The 20635-nt window shown below is 37.6% G+C and overlaps 1 protein-coding gene across 2 annotated transcripts in view; it reads left to right on the forward strand.

The window, feature by feature from the left end:
* Positions 1-20635, forward strand: part of ADGRG7 (adhesion G protein-coupled receptor G7) — a 91686-nt gene that overhangs the window by 48923 nt on the left and 22128 nt on the right. For both annotated transcript variants that reach the window (XM_088839522.1, XM_055418169.2), the window contains exons 5-12: positions 1424-1573; positions 2835-2938; positions 7140-7279; positions 7393-7500; positions 11421-11584; positions 12143-12298; positions 15617-15729; positions 19766-20112. In XM_088839522.1, coding sequence (XP_088695648.1) covers positions 1424-1573; positions 2835-2938; positions 7140-7279; positions 7393-7500; positions 11421-11584; positions 12143-12298; positions 15617-15729; positions 19766-20112 — 1282 coding nt within the window. The remainder of the gene's footprint in view (positions 1-1423; positions 1574-2834; positions 2939-7139; positions 7280-7392; positions 7501-11420; positions 11585-12142; positions 12299-15616; positions 15730-19765; positions 20113-20635) is intronic.

Raw genomic sequence — 20635 nt, forward strand, 5'->3', positions numbered from 1 at the left:
TCTGTTTTAAAGCCTTTGACTGTGTGCATCACAATAAACTGTGGAACATTCTGAAAGAGATGGGAATACCAGACCACCTGACCTGCCTCTTGAGAAACCTATATGCAGGTCAGGAAGCAACAGTTAGAACTGGACATGAAACAACAGACTGGTTCCAAATAGGAAAAGGAGTACGTCAATGTTGTATGTTGTCACCTTGCTTATTTAACTTATATGCAGAGTACATCATGAGGAACGCTGGGCGGGAAGAAGCACAAGCTGGAACCAAGATTGTTGGGAAAAATATCAATAACCTCAGATATGCAGATGACACCACCTTTATGGCAGAAAGTGAAGAGGAACTAAAAAGCCTCTTGATGAAAGTGAAAGAGGAGAGAAGCTCAACATTCAGAAAACTAAGATCATGGCATCTTGTCCCATCACTTCATGGGAAATAGATGGGGAAACAGTGGAAACAGTGTCAGACTTTATTTTTGGGGCTCCAAAATCACTGTGGATGCTGATTGCAGCCATGAAATTAAAAGACGCTTACTCCTTGGAAGGAAAGTTATAACCAACCTAGATACCATATTAAAAAGCAGAGACATTACTTTGCCAACCAAGGTCTGTCTAGTCAAGGCTGTGGTTTTTCCCGTGGTCATGTATGGATGTGAGAGTTGGACTGTGAAGAAAGCTGATCGCCTCAGATATGATCTGCATATCTGAGGTTATTGATATTTCTCCCGGCAATCTTGATTCCAGCTTGTGCTTCTTCCAGCTTTTTAACTGTGGTGCTGGAGAAGACTCTTGAGAGTCCCTTGGACTGCAAGGAGATCCATCCAGTCCATTCTAAAGGAGATCAATCCTGGGTGTTCATTGGAAGGACTGATGCTAAAGCTGAAACTCCAATACTTTGGCCACCTCATGAGACGAGTTGACTCACTGGAAAAGACTCTGATGCTGGGAGGGATTGGGGGCGGGAGGAGAAGGTGAGGACAGAGAATGAGATGGCTGGATGACATCACCGACTCTATGGACTTGAGTTTTGAGCGAACTCCGGGAGTTGGTGATGGACAGGGAGGCCTGGTGTGCTGTGATTCATGGGGTCGCAAAGAGTTGGACACGGCTGAGCAACTGAACTGAACTGAACTGATGGACCCTGTAGCAATCAGTGAACCACCATTGGTCCATGGGTTATACCTTGAGGAGCCCTGATCTGGCATTGTTAATTAATCCTGGCAAGTATTAATAGTAAGGGCTAGGAAAGCCCCTGGCCTACAAGTACTGTGTCCTTTATGCAAGGGAAAAAACAAAAATGAAAAATGGAGTGGATGTGATGTTCATGAGGTTGAGGATCAATTCAGTTCCAGCTTATTCAACTGTGTTGCTTGCAAAGTGTTCAGATATAGTTTATAAAGTTAGGGATTTTTTTTTTTCTTAACAGATTGTCAATATCTCAACACAGTCTCAAAGTATTTCTAATGAAGCCCAGATTTTAACATCGAATGCCAGTAAATTAACTCCTGAGAACATCATGTCTGCTACTAGAGTGGTCGGACAGATTTTTAACACGTCCAGAAATGCTTCATCTGAGGTAAAACTCATATAGTTTTTAAAAAAGGGAGGGGAACAAAGAAAGACATCTCAAACTCGACTCCTTACTACAAGGTATGGACTTGGGCAGGGTTTAAGTTGCTCAAAACCATTTTGCAGAGCACTCTCTCTGAGAGATGTTCAAAGGAATATCGGTTTAAAAGGGCTTCTTGTCCAAATATTCTCTTTTGGGATAGTCACAAATGATTGTCATATTAAATCTTCTGGAAAGTCCTGGAATGAACAAGTCTATTTCACTTTATTAACATGTTTATCAATCATATTTGACCTCTCACCTCTATTCAATTCCAAATAACTAGAGTTCCATGAAACTCACTTTGGATCACTCTGTTTTAAACTGTGATCCCTTTCTGTTGAGCATATTTGAATTTTAGTCATGGTTTCCCAAAAAATTGAGCCTAGTTTACATTTCTGATATCATAACCTGTTAGACTCTGGTACCTGAAAATGAGAACTGCAGGTAGCATTCACCAATTGGCACAGTTTATGTACTGGCCTAGCAGGGTTTATGAACCACCAATATGGAAGGACCCAGTATCTGCTAGTCGGATATCAGCATGGCCTGAAAACATCTGTTTTATTCTATTCTTTTTAAATAGTTTATTTTAAAAAAATGGTTTTTGTTATCCTAGGTCCTTTGGAAAGAAAATGGGATTCAAATTTCAAGTTAATAAATATGGAATTGAAATAAATATAATGACCATCAAATGTAGAATTTATAACAGGACAGAATGGTGTCAATATCCATAAAGAAGGCAGTTAAAATGTAATCAGGTGTGGAGACATTGTGTCTAACATACTTCTGTGTTTTTAATTTTAAGAAAATTGGAAATAATTTTACTAAGCCTAATAGTTACTAACAGTTAGAGTAAGTATAATTAAGGTCTTATATTAAGTATTATGGACTGTAATGTTTTGAAGAGCCCTGTACTGTTCTTATTTGGTTTGTGCTTCTGTATCCAAGCACCTGCTTTTGTGCTCTTGGGGTGAGGGTTGAGGTTGCTATGAGGTCACATTCAGAGACCTAAGCCTCCAGTTAGCTCAGTTTATATTTTCACTGTGACTTGCCTTTATTCTCTCTGCCTTCTCAGGTAGATTAAAAACCAAACTTTTAGTTCTGAAAAACATCTATAGATTACCATACCAATGGTGCCACTTTATACCATAATTCATGACAACTATGGTGATGATGGTGGTGTGCAATGTGTCTTCTCTGATGATCAGTGTCTTATTTCTGGCAGGCAAAAAAAGTTGCTGTGACAACAGTGAGTCAACTTCTAGACGCTAGTGAAGATGTTTTTCAAAGAGCTGCTACTGCTGCTGATAATGACGATACCTTTGCAACGTAAGCACAATTCCAGTTTAGAAGGAAAACCTAATGCAGTGCTGCTTACTTTCCTAGGTTACAGCATTAACAGAGGTGTCTATTTCTCTCGTGGATGCGCTAAATGGCTAATTCTCTGGAATGCAGACTAAAGCCGTAGCTTTCTAACTTCTTATTGCAGGGGTGGCCATGGCCTGGGATATAGAGTAACTGGCATGATTCAGATTAGGACTTGTTTTCCCAGCCTTAGTTTGGCATGGCCCAGGAACCACTGCATGCGTAATTCTTCCAGCTCCTTTCTCAGTGCACAGAACTGAAAATAACAGCATAGCTTTGTAAGATACATTTCTAGCTCCCCTGCACCCCCAACCCCATCCTAGTTCAGCTCTCCCCAAGATCCTAGTGTAGTTTGATTAAGCTTCCTTTAGCTTTCCCAAGGCTACACTGAAAATAAAAAGAGGCTCCAACTCTGCCTGCTTTCTCTCTTTTGGATTCCTATGTCACAGATTACTTCTGGTTGTGCATTTATACTAAAACTTGTGTACTTTATTCATAGAGGTCTCTCACTAGGATTCAATGTGTTTTTATCTTCTATACAGTTTTCTTAACTCTTTAAAAATTTAATTAAATATGCATACTCATTCATAGAAAAAGAAACTGTAGAGAAGTGAAAATTTAAATATCATCTCACTTTAACCTGTTGGTATATATTCTTCAAGATTTTTTCCTCTGTGTGTGTATATCCTACTACATACTCTTTTTTTCTTTTAAGATTTTTTTGATGTAGACTATTTTTTAAAGTCTTTTGTTGAATTTGTTACAGTATTGTTTCTGTTTTATGTTTTGGTGTTTGGCCACATGGCATGTGGGATCTTAGCTTCCCGACCAGGAATTGAACCCACATTCCTGTATTGGAAAGTGAAATCATGACCGCTGGACCACCAGTGAGGTCTCTACTACATATTTTTAAAATATAGAACTTGTTTTTGTCACCTTATAATACCTTATAAACATCTTCTTAATATAAATACCTATGCATCTACATCATATTTTAGATTACTGTATAATATGAGTGAACTGTTATTTAAGCAGTTCTCTGCTGCTGAACATTTAGATAGCTTCAGGTCTTTTGATATTTTGAGCAATCAACATTCTTGTACACAATGTTTGTTTGCATGACCTATTATTTCCTAGAAGTAGTTCTTAGTTCTCTAATAATTATGACCAGTACCTATTTAGTATTGAGTCTCCAAAGTGGAAAAGGCACAAAAGCAGGAAACAGAACATTCACAAGATTATCCTTCTGAGAGATGGCAGTATAGGTGTAAACAATTGAACTGGATTATTTCATGACTTCAGATTTCACTAGGAGTCTGGATCCTTCTCACTAGCAGTGTAGATGCTCCCATTTTTCTTGAAGTTGGAGCAGGTTGCAGCCATGAGATCCAGAGTCTATGTTCAGTGAACTCCCTTCAGAGCTGGAGGCTCTGTGTTTGCAGTCTTGCTAGAGGCAAAGGGGAAGAGTGGATGTTTTTGGTGAGAAGGCTGAGGAAAGAGCCATTGTGGGATTCAGCTGAGAAAGTCACAGGTCATGAGACAGACAAAAACACTGTCCTAAAATTATTTTTATTGTCTTCTGGCATGGAAGGATAAAAAAAGGCTGTGTGATTTATGTGTAAATTCCAAATGGCATCAAAGAAGGTGTGTAAAGGAATAAATGAAACATTTAAATATAGGACGTGTTGAAATATGAATTGATATAACCACACTCAGACCCTCCTTCCTCCCATTCTGAATTTCTAGTCTACTTATTTTTCTAATGATGGGTTATCGGTTTACCCTCTCCCAGGTGATCTTTTTGCATGAACTGCTGTGGACTCAGGTCTTTATTCATGTAGATAAGACTTTCGTCTTCAGCTTCCAGCCCTAAGATCAGGTCACCAACCTGTTAGCTCTCCTCAGGAGAAAAATCTTGGTGACCTGACAGTAGAGGTACTCTCTTTCCTCTCTCCCTTGGAAGGAGATTGTTCCTCGAGGCAACTCTTCCACTGACCTGAAAGCAGAGTGCAAATTCTCCTGATAGATACCAGCCTTCGTGGTGCATCTCACTCTGATTTTCCCTTCTTTCATTCCCAGGGGAGGTAAATATCTTGCCTTATTTTCAACAGGAATAATTAAGCCTCTCATTTTAAATTTGTATTTGTCCTTACAATGATATGCTGTCTTTCCCCAGTATACATGGGAAGTTGGTTCCAGGACCACACTCTGTCTTAACTAATCTGCTTCCGACAGATACCAGAATTCCCAGATGCCCTCGTCCCTTATATAAAATGGTGTGGTTGGCTCTTTGTATCAGCGGAAGGCTCCACATTGGCAGATTCAACCAACCACGGATGCGAAAACTGAGATAAGGAGGGCCAGCCATAATGACCTCTCTGGGCCCTGTTAAAGCCAGGCTTTTCTGATATAATTGCTGAACCAATGGAAGATTCCTCAGTGAAAGGGGATCTGATTGCTTCTTCTAGTCATTTGTACCAGGTTGATGGCCAGTCTCCTGACCGGCACCCACCTATCATCCGATCATAATGACAAGAGGAGGAAAGAATAATATAGGAGGAATAAACCCCTTACACATGGCCATGGCTAGCGCAACCCTGAAAAACAGCAAACACTCCCACGCATCTGGCACATTTTTCCTGTTAGTCTTCAATGCCTGAAGAGGTTCCCTTAGTATCCCCAGTGTTTCACAGGTACTGAGATTTTAGTGGATGCTCAACAGATACTGTTGGTTGAATGAATTATGTTCCTAGGAGATTGGAGCTTTGTTAGGTGTTCCTCTTGTTGAAAGCAGCTCTGGGGTTTCATTGTTGTTCATTAAGTGGGAAATACATAGTGTGAATTGCTAAAAATTACAGAAAATAGTATTATGAAAGGAAAACTTTCGAAATAATGACTTGACTGTTTGCTTATGAATGGTTACCACCTTCTCTTTATGAAATTTCTTTAATTACTTAAAATTTTCTTTTTTTAATGTCACTTGGGGAAGGGAAAAGATATATTAATGGCAGGAATAAAGTATTAGAATGAAGAATAATTACATTTTAATGAAATTCTTTCATTTCTGGGAAAATTAGATTGAACCAGTTGTCTTAGAAATAGACATTTTGTTTTGTCAAGAACAGAAAGAGTGCAAATATTTTTATGGGAAAAAGGAAAAAGAAACAATCTTATGACTTATCTTTGAAATTCAAAGTCAGTTAGTCATGTCCAGCTCTTTGTGACCCCATGGACTGTAGCCCACCAGGCTCCTCTGTCCGTGGGATTCTCCAGACAAGAAAACTGGAGTGGGTTGCCATTTCCTACTTCAGGGGATCTTCCAGACACAGAGGTTGAACCCGGGTCTCCCATATTACAGCCAGATTCTTTACTGTCTAAGCCAATTTATCTTTGGAGAACACAAAATTAACAGATTCCCCCCACTCCCTCCCACTGTCCATCTAATCTATCTTTGAACTTATCCAATGTTTGTAGAAACAAACATTGTGAAAAGCTGCAATGCTTAGTTAATGCCGAGGCAATGAGCTCAGTGTTCTGCTCTTCCATAATTCCCTATGAACCGAGTCAACACTTAAATGGCTTGCTATCTGTGGACTTTGGGTGAGAGGAGAGAGTTAAATAAGTGGATTTTGAGTCTTGACCCTGGAGAAACAAGAATCACGTGACTGGTCAATCGGAGGGTGACGTAGTGCCATCCTTTTATGAGAAGACCAGCATAACAAAGACTGTTTCTATTGGGAAATCTGTCCTTGAATTCCAGCTTTCTGGCATCTATGTCCAAGGTACCCTACAGTGGGGAGAGTTTACCAGAAAAATTTTGGCTATTCTTAATGGTACATTTGTAGTTTCATTGCATCGTGGTCAGGAACCATGTCCTGTATAACTTTATTTTAAAATTTATTTTTAATTGAAGGATAGTTGCTTTACAATATTGTGTTGGTTTCTGCCATACATCAGCATGAATCAGTTAAAAAAAAGAAGAAGAAAGTACATGTAACAAAGTAAGACTCTGATTAAAAAAAAATCAATATTGCTACAGGATTGTGCCAATATTGTGATTGCTTGAGTTCTGTGGGCATTCCTTCCTACTGGAATGTGGGACACACACAACTGATTTTATAACAAATCTCAATAATAATGTGTTGTTATGTTTTTTCCTATGCAGGCTTATTGAGCAAGTGGAGACTTATTCCTTGTCTTTGGGCAACCAGTCAGTGGTAGAACCTAATATAGCAATACAGTCAGTTAATATCTCTTCAGGAGGCAAGGAGGGCTCTACCAGTGTTCTCTTCACTGTACTGAAAGGTGAGCTGTTTGTTTTATGTTCTTGTAATAGCAGAGAATATTCTGCTACCAATAATGCTCTATTCTTGAAAGTGTAGACTTTAATAAAATTCTGCCTTTTTTCCTTCTCATAGGAACTAGCGATTCTCTGATTTCTGGTTCCACACTTGTAAATGTAGACGTAGACAAACTGAACCCCAACGAACAGGCTGAACTTCAGATCTTGCTCAACACCTCGAAAAGTAGGTCTCAAATTATATTACTTGAAAAATGCACTCAAATTCATGGAATTAATAGCTTAAAATCCATTGAGCAAGAAATTATGTTTACTTAAGTTATACACTGAATAATATGTGTGTGAGTGTGTTGTAGCTCTGACAAATTTTGGTAATCTCAGTCTATTATTCTAGGCTACAGAGATGATTGTTTTTCCCCTCTCTTTCTTTTCAAAAACACTTGGAGGATGACAGAATTGAAATGCTCTGGCTTATGAACACAATCTGTTTTTCACCAAAAACGTAGCCAAATGGCTCAGTTTTATACTTAAAAATACACTTAAAAAGTACTCAGTCATAAACTTTGCCCATGTTTACTAGTGGAATGGTACTCACAGGCTTAAATTCATCCTATTGACTTGTCCTTGGGATATTATATGTAATTGACACAATCATCATATAACAGTACTAATTTTCAGTTATCTCCTAGTATGGTGCCCATCATGAGCTCCTTATTGTCATGCATATAACCTTTTAGAAATTCTTGTGTCTAACTTGTCATGCCTGTACTATTCAAAGTCTAAAATTAACAATTTGACTACAATAAAGCAGACTGAATGCACACATTTATTTTCTCCCCAAATGAAAAATCCAGTGTCCAAAAGTACATATTTTGGAAAGACTAAATTCATAATTCTCATTGGTTATATAATTCTAACTGGCTAACTAATTCTTTATTGGTTATATAAATTGCAAATATCTTCCCTCTAGTCTGTAGCTATCTTTTACTTGCTTTTTCATGTCATTTGTCATACTCAAATTTTACTTTATAAAGCAGTCCATCAATCTTTTTTTCTATAACTGGTGTTTAAATTCATTGCTCTACTAAAGTCACAATTATAGTCTTCTATATTGTCTTCTGAATATTTTTAGTGTTTATATTTACATTTAGATCTTTAATGAACCTGGAACTTGTGTTGGTATTTGGTGAAGGGTAGATCTAATTTTTTATTTCATATAAATGATTATTAGAGTTAAACGGGTTGAAGTAACACTGTCTAGAGTCAAAGACTCAGATCGGACTGAAAGGAACATGTTTTTATACTAAGTTTTTTAAAAAGACTTCAAGATTAAAGTGTATAAGCAAAAATTATTGGAAATACAGGGTCACATCAACAACCTTGTGTTATAGGGAGAAATAAAAAGTTACTCCAGAAACTGAAGATCAAGTAGACAAAAAATAGCTAATAAACTTGAGCTTTATATACATTTGTGTGTATGTAGTTTTATAGACAGAAAACAGATAATAAAAATTATTTTCAAATATCTATGGAGTGCTTCAAAAACTATTATGCCAAATAGAAAAACTTAAACATTTTACCTATGGCTGATTCATGTTGATGTATGGCAGAAAACAACACAATATTGTAAGGCAATTATCCTTCAATTAAAAATTAATTAATTGAAAAATAAACCTATACAGGACATAGTTCCTGAACACAATGCAATCAAACTATAAATGTACCATTAAGAATAGCCAAAATTATATCCAATTAGAAATTTTGAAATACCATTGTTAGGAAATTAAAGGACAGATTACAGATTCCTTGAAAATTAATAGCAATGAGAACTCCGTAGATGAAACCGTATGGAATGTGGACAGAGATGTAATTAAAGGAAAGTGTATTTCCCTTAATAAATCTATTAGGTAATATGAGAAATTGTTAAAAAATAATCATGCACCTAAAGAGACATAAAAAGTAAAATAAATTGTTAACAAATCTAGAAAAAAGGAATTAATAAAATGGCATAAATTAATAAAGATAGGACATAATTAACAAATGCTAGATGGATCAGCAAAATAAAATATTGATTCCATGAAAGGCTAATGAAATATACATAAGCTTCTGATAAATTTGATCAAGAAGAGAGAGAAAATATAAATAAACATCAAGGAGAATTATATCTTGAAATATGGGGATTCTTTTAAAATTAGAAGATAATGGTAAGTATAATTTGTTCTAGTGAATCTACTTATCTAGATGAAAAGATGATTTTCTAATAAACATCAGAATACTGTAGGAATAAGGAAAGGGGTGAATAGGGAATTTCATTTTTTAAATGTATATACTTATATGGATTTGGATTTTACATCAAGCATGTCATTCTTTTATAAAAATAAGATTAAAAAGCAGCCATACTACATTTTTACGGTTAACTTTGTCACTTAATGTGACAAAGAAGGAACAATTTGGCGGGCTCAGTGTGACGTGAAAACTCTTCAATGTCTTTATTTCCCAGAAGAGGACAGAGCAAAGTGGGGGCTGTGGAGGATGTGTTGGGGGCTGTCAGGGCCTTACCTACCAATCTCTCAAAGCACAAGACTGATTATGCTGGCCCCACCACCACCATTTTAGTTTTCTTTGTACTTTTAATGTATACAATATATATGTGTGTATGTATGTACACAGAGAGACACATACACACACACAGACAAATACATGCAAGCTTTTCACTTGTAAAACATATCAGAGTTTAGGGACTTTATTCAGCTATAATGTATATTCATTGTTGTTGCTTCTGTTGTTTTAAATATGGCCAAGAGTTCTATGAGGTGTCAGGAGGCATTTCAAAGGTGGTTCTGTTTGACCATTGCCATGGCCAGCAGCCCCACTGCAGAACCCCCTGTTGCAGCCATGCTCTTGTAGGGTCTCTGAGAAACAGCTGACCACTTTTTCCAGTGTCCTGAAGGGATGTGTCCCAGTCATCTTCCAGCCTTGGGAAAAAGCCTGTGATTGTCTTGAAATAACGGAGACCAGTAGTTCAAGAGCTGATGGAAAGTATTTACTCTGTTGAAAGAATCCCTGATATGCACAACTTGAGCTGCTGGCTCTGTGATTTAATAAACTGGTCTCTGCTCAGTTCAGTTCAGTTCAGTCACTCAGTTGTGTCCAACTCTTTGCGACCACATGAATCACAGCACACCAGGCCTCCCTGTCCATCACCAACTCCCGGAGCTCACTCAAACTCATGTCCATCGAGTCGGTGATGCCATCCAGCCATCTCATTCTCTGTCGTCCCCTTCTCCTCCTGCCCCCAATCCCTCCCAGCATCAGAGTCTTTTCCAGTGAGTCAACTCATCGCATGAGGTGGCCAAAGTATTGCAGTTTCAGCTTTAGCATCAGTCCTTCCAATGAACACCCAGGACTGATCTCCTTTAAGATGGACTGGTTGGATCTCCTTGCAGTCCAAGGGACTCTCAAGAGTCTTCTCCAACACCACAGTTCAAAAGCATCAATTCTTAGGCGATCAGCTTTCTTCACAGTCCAACTCTCACATCCATACATGACCACTGGAAAAACCATAGCCTTGACCAGACGGACCTTGGTTGGCAAAGTAATGTCTCTGCTTTTTAATATGCTATCTAGGTTGGTCATAACTTTCCTTCCAAGGAGTAAGCGTCTTTTAATTTCACTCTGCTCAGCCCCTCTGATAGGAGCCAGACCTCCCAGAGCAGTCCTCTAGGCACTGCTGTCCTGATGATCACGCTCTGCTGTTTCTTATTTGATGACTGTCAGTCGGGGAAGCAACATGCTCTTGAGCTACCTGCATATTGTGTTCACTGTCTCACTGCATAGAAAGCAAGAATGTTTACTTTATACATGAGATCCTTTTGGTATTTTTTTTTAGGTGGATTAGGCAGAAATTATGGTTTCCATTTAGAACATAAGGAATCTTAGGAAAAAAATTAATGTGGGTGGAATGGCCAACCATATGTGATATGTGTTAATTAGATTCTGCAGTTAAATAAAGGCAGCCAGCAGACCATTATTTTCTGTATTTCACTTGAGTGTTAAGCAGTCATGCAGTTCAGTGATGGCATGGGACTTTCTTACTTACCCTAGGATTCCCTTATTGATTTTAATGTCTTTTTCCCCCCCTTGCAGCTAATGTCAAGGCATGTGGCTTTGTAGTGTATCAAAACAACAAGCTTTTCCAATCAAAAACTTTTATAACTAAATCAGACTTTAGTCAAAAAATTGTCTCAAGCAAAACAGATGAAAACGTGGAAGATCAGAGTGCTTCTGTTGAAATGGTCTTTAGTCCAAGGGTGAGTTTTCCTATTTACAGAAATAATTCAGCCCACTCTTGATTACAAAAGCAGGGACAGTTTGGGCAAAAGAAATCCACAGAACACCTCTTTGAAAATTTGTATGACAGGACTGATTTTAACTTCTCCCCCACCCATATTTTTATCACACTAGCTAAGTGTAAAATTAACTACTTTGAATTTTATATCCTCTTTCTTCTCCTTAATCTGTAATAAAGATGCTATGCTTTGTATCAGTACATATCGTACATAATCATACAATTGATTTCTTATATGGGTGGCTCAGATGGTAAAGAATCTGCTTGCAATGCAGGAGACCTGAGTTCAATCCCTGGCTCGGGAAGATCCCTTGGAGAAGGGAATGGCAACCCACACCAGTGTTCTTGCCTGGGAAATCCCACGGACAGCAGTCTAGTGGGTTCTATAGTCCTTGGGTCACAGTCACACATGACTGAGTGACTAAAACTTTGACTTCAAGCTTATCTTAGCCTATTTGATTTTTTCCACACAATTAAGCATTTTGAAAAAATCGGTTGCCATTGTCTTATTAATTCACAGTACAACAAAACAGAATTCCAGCTTCATTCCTATGCCTGCGTCTATTGGAATTTTTCCATGAAGGATTGGGACACACATGGCTGTCACAAAGAGGAGGTCATTGATGGATTTCTACGCTGCCACTGCAACCATACTACTAACTTTGCAGTATTGATGGTAAGGGTTTACATGGTAATCTCTTTCTGGACAAGAGTTTTACTTATATATAATTGTGTTATGTGCTGATTGGAGATAATTTAGGGATTAGTTTACATAGACACTCAACTCAACTTTGATTAAATGGGAAAACAAGAAATGAAGTTAGAGAATGAAAATAAAAAGTGCTGGTAAAGGCAATTAGAATAGAGCTTTTTGCAAAATAGTCTCAAGATAGATGAATTCAGTACTGTGTATTTAATAATGAGAAGGGAGCCCATGTGCAAAAGAGGAGCTGACAGACTCCATTCAACTAACTTGCATGTCTGAAGCATGAAGTTGCTGCAGCCAGAGGTAAGGCTGTGTTCAGTTCAGTTCAGTCGCTCAGTCGTGACCGAATCTTTGCGACCCCATGAATCACAGCACACCAGGCCTCCCTGTCCATCACCAATTCCCGGAGTTCACTCAAACTCATGTCCATCGAGTCGGTGATGCCATCCAGCCATCTCATTCTCTGTCGTCCCCTTCTCCTCCTGCCCCCAATCCCTCCCAGCATCAGAGTCTTTTCCAGTGAGTCAACTCATCGCATGAGGTGGCCAAAGTATTGGAGTTTCAGCTTTAGCATCAGTCCTTCCAATGAATACCCAGGATTGATCTCCTTTAAAATGGACTGGTTGGATCTCCTTGCAGTCCAAGGGACTCTCAAGAGTCTTCTCCAGCACCACAGTTCAAAAGCATCAATTCTTTGGCGCTCAGCTTTCTTCACAGTCCAACTCTCACATCCATACATGACCACGGGAAAGTCTGTGTAGCTATGTGCTAAAGATGGTTCAGAATGTACATAGCTGTGGGTGAGTTTGAATAAGTTACCCAGAGCTTTTTCCATTATAATCATCTATATGCAAGAAGGTATAAGAGGAAGAGCTTTCTAATTCAACGTGCCCCATAGTTCTTCTGTGTTCTTTTCACTCTAGTGCTACCCTGTATGAGTAACTGGTGACAGCTCTGGTATGCAGGTGTTTATACACCTCTTGAGAGTTCTTGAACTGACCTTTTTAGGAAGAGGAGCTACGTTTATTGCATTTCCAGAAACCTATTATTCTGGCAAAAGGAAAAATATTTATTTTTTATGCTAGATGGAATGTTTTCTATACTGCAGTGGAATAGGGAGGGATGTAGATTGTCTTCCCCTTATTAAGGGGTTCTTAACACTATAAATCTCCCAAAGAAGTGGATGTTTTAATCTCGTATTTGGGAATCCAATGGGGATCAGAACATACTGGTATAGCACAGAATATAAAATTATAGAGTCTTGCTTTTAAAATATTTTTGAAGTAATTATCATTTTCTTATTTTAATTACCAAATATGTAAAATTGATTTTGATTATTTTATAGCTTGCATTATACAGAGATCTGCTTTCTCAGAAAATAGTAAAGATAAAATTTTCACATTTTTGATATCTTAAGATCATTATTACTGAATAGCTGTGTAAAACTCAGGTTGCTTTACATATTAAATGATACAGGTTATATTTTCATAGTTTTTTTTTCTCCTGTTTTGAGGTCAGGCTTTCAACTGTTCTTACTAATATCTGAATCTGCCTCAATGCCCACATATTAATATTTATCATTACTTTCGAGTTGCAAAATTTTTAAAAAGGTGATTAGAATTGTATTAATATGTAAAGTTTAAGAGCAGATAGACTCTGAGTGAATAGATGATTTCTAAGATCTAAAGATCTATATATTCTAGATTCTTTGTCATCTCCTTAGTATACTACACATAGGAAGTAATGTGACATTTTTGTCTTATAATTTTTAAATTTTTTAACATAATTTTGTTTATATTTATTTATTTTTAGCTTTGCTGGGTCTTTGTTGCTGCACAGGCTTTTCTCTAGTTGCGGCACACAGGCTTCTCATTGTGGTGGCTTCTCTTGTTGAGGAGCACAGGCTCTAAGGTGCGAGGTTTCAGTAGTTGTGGTACTTGGGCTCAGTAGTTGGTGGATGGGCCTAGTTGCTCCATGGCATGTGGGATCTTCCAAGATCAGGAATTGAACCTGTGTCCCTTGCATTGCTAAGCAGATTCTTTACCACTGAGCCACCAGGAAAGCCCTTATGATTTTTAAAAAATGAAGTTTATTTTTATTTTTTTTCCTACTAAAGGAATACTTACTCAATGCATATAGAGTGAAAGTCTCCTTACTAATCAGAAATATACTGATATGGGAAAATGTTTATGATATTTAAACAGTAAAATAGCAATTTGAAAATAATCTGATTATGTTAACAAACCCTGTATATTTGCACAAGAGACGTAGATGATATTTGTAAACACATCAAAAAAAGGCCACCTCTGGGGAATTCCCTGGTGGTCCAGTTGTTAGGGTGTGCTTTTCCACTTCAGAGGGCATGGGTTTGATCCCTGGTTGGGGAACTAAGACACCACAAGCCACCTGGTGGAGCCAAAAATAAAATATCACCTCTGGAAAAGAGATGGTAGAGTTTGATGTGGGGTAATAGAAGTAAAGAGGAACTCATGTGTTTTAAACTTATATCTCTATATTTAACTTTCATCTTTTATAAATAAGCATATACAGCTTTTCTAATAATAATAATTTGAAAAATTAAAAAGTACAGGCAGGCAAAAATAATTCTGTACATATGTCTCTCTTCACCCAGTGACCACCATTATTACCTCTCCACATTTCTAAGAGTACATACTCATATGAAACATACTTTTCTGAGACTATATACCAAAATACTGGGGTAGATAGAGATATATTTCACAAAGGTTAGGTCCCCTTTTCCAAAAGCAAAAATGAACAGGATCTTGTGAATATCTTTTCATGTCCAGAAAAATATTTCTGCAACTTTATTTTTAGTACATGAGCTTAGACGTGCAGGTTTCCCCTTGGATTACAGTTGTGCATACAAATAATGTAACAGGTAAATAAAAGAACTCTAGCCAATTTAGATAACACAAACAACTTTGATTTTAAACATTGAGGAATAGTGTTTATATCTTCCCTCACTGAATTAGATAACCGTTCTCAAGCCGCTATTTCATGAATACTGCTTAGAGATGAAGGGGTTGATTTATTTCCTTTTAAAATATATCTTTTTTTTTTCTTTTCTTTTTTTTTTTTATTTCTAAAAAAGAATTTTATTAAAAAATTTTATTTTTAATAAAATATATCTTTATATAAAAAGACATATCTGGATATTTTGACCAATATATTTGACTGTTTTAACCAATGTAACTCTTTGTGATGTTGACTTTCATAGATATTTCAGAGTAGTTATTTTAAAATAATGAGTCTTAACTTATTTTCCAGAGTTTCAAAAAGGAATATAAATATCCTGAATCACTGGATGTATTTTCCACATTTGGATGTGCACTGTCCATTGCTGGTCTGGCTCTCACAATTATATTTCAGATCGGCACCAGGTAAGAAAGGAAGCAGGCTCATCTCATGAGAGAAATTGTTACCCTGATATTATTTCCTCTCAGCATATTTTCATTAGAATACAGCTTCTTGGAACTAGAAAGGAAATGAGATTTAGTTCATCATGCTTATTTTATAGGATACTCAGCCCTGGAAAGGCTAAGAAATATTCATAAATAAATATATAACTACAAAATAAGTTAAGTGACTTGAAGGAAAATTACATATCATGTTTATCACGTAAAATTAATGTGGTCCTATAGCTTATTAATGGGCTTCCCTGGTGGCTCAGTGGTATAGAATCTGCTGCCAAGCAGGAGACATAGATTTGATCCCCTGGAGAAGGAAATGGCAACCCACTCAAATATTCTTGCCTGGAAAATTTCATGGAAAGAGGAGCCCGGTGGGCTCCAGTCAATGGGGTCACAAAAGAGTCAGATACAACTAACAACACTAACTCATTAACCATAGTTCCTTAGTATCAAATAGAAGCGTAACTACCAATTTGCATTTGCAAAAGAAAGAAACATTGCTAATCAGCAAGTTTTTGAGGATAAAATTAAATTTTAAACTACATTAAGTTTTCAAATGGTGAAACATTTTAAAAGATTTTTAAATACATAGTTTTTTTTAACTAATTTAAAAAATAAGCATAAACACATATTTCTTTCTACCTTGACCTCCTCATTCCAAATCCAATTTTGCACAGCGCTTGTTATTTTTTGCCAGATGCTACATTTGTAACAATCTGTAAATGTAAGATGTTCATTTATTAGCTTATTGGTCTACTGTTTTCCCCTTAAGCATGAAAATTGATGAGGATGTGACCTCCTTTGCTTTTGTTGTTGCTGTTTTCTCTTGTCTTGTTTTTACAAGTCCATCCCAGGGCTGAGCACAGTACCTGGCCCGTGGTGGAGGGATATCTGTGGAATAAATGGGTCGATTGTGCATTCCCACCTGGTTTCTTCTCAAACTCAATTTGTCTCACAATGCTTCTTTTTTTCAGAATTATTTCTCCCTGATAAATTCCTTCACAACTGTTCTCTCAGATGTGTAGATTCAGGGGTCTTTTGTTCTAAAGGTATTGCTACTTAAACATTTTTTTCCCTGAAGTTTGATTTTAAAAAAATTAAAAGTCTACAGAAAAATTGAAAGAGAATACTGAATACCCATATACCCCTCACTTGGATTCACCAGTTATTAATATTTTGTTTTCTTTTTCTGTTTTTTGCTGAAATTTTGAAAATAAGTTGTAAACATCATGACCATCATCTCTAAATTCTTCAAGCATGTATGTATCTCCTAAGAATAAGGGCACACCTACATAATATTATTATCCTCAGAAAATTTAACTCAAGAATTTAACATCAATATAATGTTATTATGTTAATATCCATAGTCACATTTCTCCAATTGTTCCAGTAATGTCCATTTTAGCTGTTTTCCACCCCCCTCAATTTATTTACTTATTGTGTCTCTTTAGTCACCTTTGGCCTACAGTGTGAGGCTCTAAGCAACTTGTGAGGAGGTAAATATAAAACTATGAACAAGACAGATCATCTCCCTTGGAATTTACATTCTTGGGGAGAAGACAAACATTATATACATATATATAGAAATAAATATATAATTATAAATTGTGGTAAGTGCCTTGAAGGAAAATTACATGCCATGTAATTACAAGTCTGTCACATAAAGTGAAAGCTCTTCTGTCTGTGCTTTCATTTGAAAAGACACTAGAACATTTATTTGATCCCATCTGAATAAGTTGTGGTAGCTGCATAATTGATTTGTTTGCCTAAGATCTCACTCCTTCTAATTGTCATCAATGTTGTAAAATCATAAAGCGTATATTAATATAATTGGCAAACAGATTTGTTCATCAGATTCTGAGACGTTAGAAATAGAGAAGTACTTGAAGGTGTTAGAACTTTAAGTACATTACTAGGGGAAATAGTTATTTCAAGAGGCCTTGTAGTCTGAAAAACACAGAAAGGTATGGACAACAGTGAGTGGAAATTTTATAACTTTTCTTAATACAGGACTGTAAGGTCCCCTGGTGGCTCAGATGCTAAAGAATCTGCCTGTAGTGCAGGAGACCTGGGTTTGATCCCTGGGTTGGGAAGATTCCCTGGAGAAGGGAATGGCAACCCATACCAGTATTCTTGCCTGGAGAATTCTATGGAGAGAGGAGGCTGACTGGCTACAGTCCCTGGGGTCACAGAGAGTTGGACACAACAGAGCGACTAACACTTTCACTTTCATACCATAATATACAGAGAACTATGATATGTCATGAATTTTAGAGAGTACTTGGTTTTACACCCTCAGATTATAACTTCAGATGAAGGAATAGTCCTCAGGCATGTTTTACATTGTGTTTAGTTGCTCAGTTGTGTCTGACTCTTTGCAACTCCATGTACTGCAGCCCATCAGGCTCCTCTGTCCATGGGGATACTCCAGGCAAGAACACTGGAGTGGGTTGCCATGCCCTCCTCAAGGCTATCTTCCCAATCCAAGGATCAAACTCAGGTCTCCTGCATTGCAGACAGATTCTTTACTGTCTGAGCCACCAGGGAAGCCCTCTTTTACATTCAGTTCAGTTCAGTCGCTCAGTCATGTTCGACTCTTTGCAACCCATGAATCATAGCACGCCAGGCCTCCCTGTCCATCACCAACTCCCAGAGTCCACACAAACCCATGTCCATCGAGTCAGTGATGCCATCCAACCATCTCATTCTCTGTCATCACCTTCTCCTCCTGCCCTCAATCTTTCCCAACATCAGGGTCTTTTCCAATGAGTCAGCTCTTCGCATCAGGTGGCCAAAGTATTGGAGTTTCAGCTTCAACATCAATCCTTCCAATGAACACCCAGGACTGATCTCCTTTAGGATGGACTGGTTGGATCTCCTTGCAGTCCAAGGAACTCACAAGAGTCTTCTCCAACACCACAGTTCAAAAGCATCAATTCTTCAATGATCAGCTTTCTTCACAGTCCAACTCTCACATTCATACATGACCACTGGAAAAACCATAGCCTTGACTAGATGGACTTTTGTTTGCAAAGTAATGTCTCTGCTTTTTAATATGCTATCTAGGCTGGTCATAACTTTCCTTCCAAGAAGTAAGTGTCTTTTAATTCCATGGCTACAATCACCATCTGCAGTGATTTTGGACCCCAGAAAAATAAAGTCAGCCACTGTTTCCACTGTTTCCCATCTATTTGTGCTGAAGTGATGGGACAGGATGCCATGATCTTAGTTTTCTGAATGTTGAGCTTTAAGCCAACATTTTCCCTCTCCTCTTTCACTTTCATCAAGAGGCTCTTTAGTTCTTCTTTGTTTTCTGCCATAAGGGTGGTGTCATCTGCATATCTGAGGTTATTGATATTTCTCCCGGCAATCTTGATTCCAGCTTGTGCTTCCTCCAGCACAGCATTTCTCATGATGTACTCTGCATATAAGTTAAATAAGTAGGGTGACAATATACAGCCTTGATGTACTCCTCTTCCTATTTGGAACCAGTCTGTTGTTCCATGGCCAGTTCTAACTTTTGCTTCCTGACCTGCATACATTAGAAGCTGTTTTACATTAGAAGACCTTATTGTGGGCCATAGAAATATAAACATATTGTGGACTAAGCACCACTTTGTCTGATGGATAATTTGGTCCTGTATGCCAGGCCATCCGCTGCATTCCTTTAGTTGTATCAGGTCACTTGGAGGGGGATACACAGGGCCTGGAAATTCCTGGAAATAGAGTTCACAAAAGGGCATTTCTGGAAAACAGCTATCACATTTGATTAGAACACAGTTTCAAGAAAGGAGGTATCAACCCATTTTCTTGAACTCACTTCTTTGTGGGAATCAGATGAGGAGTGATTTTTTTCTCTGATGTAGTGGGAAGATCTGTCTACCAGCTGGCCCCCTATGAGCTAGGTTTACATGGATAATAATATCCTTTTGTTACCTCACAATTTCACTAGAGTTTCTTTTTTGTAGCTGTTTTGTTTGTTTAATTATATATTTTTTATTTTCAGGAAAGTCAGAAAAACCTCAGTAACCTGGGTGTTGGTTAGTCTGTGTGTATCAATGTTGATCTTCAACCTCTTCTTCGTGTTTGGAATTGAAAACTCCAATAAGAACATAAAGACAAGTAATAGTGACACCAATAATACTGACTTGAGTAATAATGAAATGCTCAGACAAGACACTGTTGTCATCTCGAATCCCAAGTGTACTGCAATTGCTATCTTATTGCACTATTTTGGGTTAGCGACCTTTGTCTGGATGGGACTCAGTGCTGCCCAGCTCTGTTTCCTTCTAATTAGGACCATGAAGCCTCTTCCTCAGCATTTCATCCTTTTTAACTCTTTAATTGGATGGGGTAAGTGTTTGCTTCTCCACTTTCTCAGAAATTCAATTTTGTTGAAATCATTTAATTTAAACACCTATTGAAGACCTAGTAGTACAAGCTCTTCAGATAGGGGAGATGGAAAATCCAGCAATCACTAAGAGTGCCTTCTTTCTGTCTAGTGAAGGAGTGTCTCCTGTGAAGAAGGCAGATGTGATCAAGGCAGCTATCCTAAACACATCATGAGCTAACTTCAAAGTGTTCATTTCCTTTAATATCTTTGTTAATTAGACTTGAGATTTAGACCACATGTAATCAACCTTCTGGCTACTTAAAAAAAAAAATTTCAAGACAGTCAGACGGACTCTTTTAAGAAAAATAATTTGAAAAATTTAATGGGTTCCTGCAAAGCAGAATTGTTTTAGTATTATCTAAATTTAAATTTATTCAAATGAAAGAGAAAATGAGCCATTTAAGAGTGGACATTGTGTTCAGTTCAGTCGCTCAGTCGTGTCTGACTCTTTGGGACCCCATGAATCACAGCATGCCACATTGT

The sequence above is a fragment of the Moschus berezovskii genome, chromosome 1 (assembly GCF_049115385.1).
Source record: "Moschus berezovskii isolate FMDL1 chromosome 1, NW_MosBer_1.0, whole genome shotgun sequence".
Lineage (NCBI taxonomy): Eukaryota > Metazoa > Chordata > Mammalia > Artiodactyla > Moschidae > Moschus > Moschus berezovskii.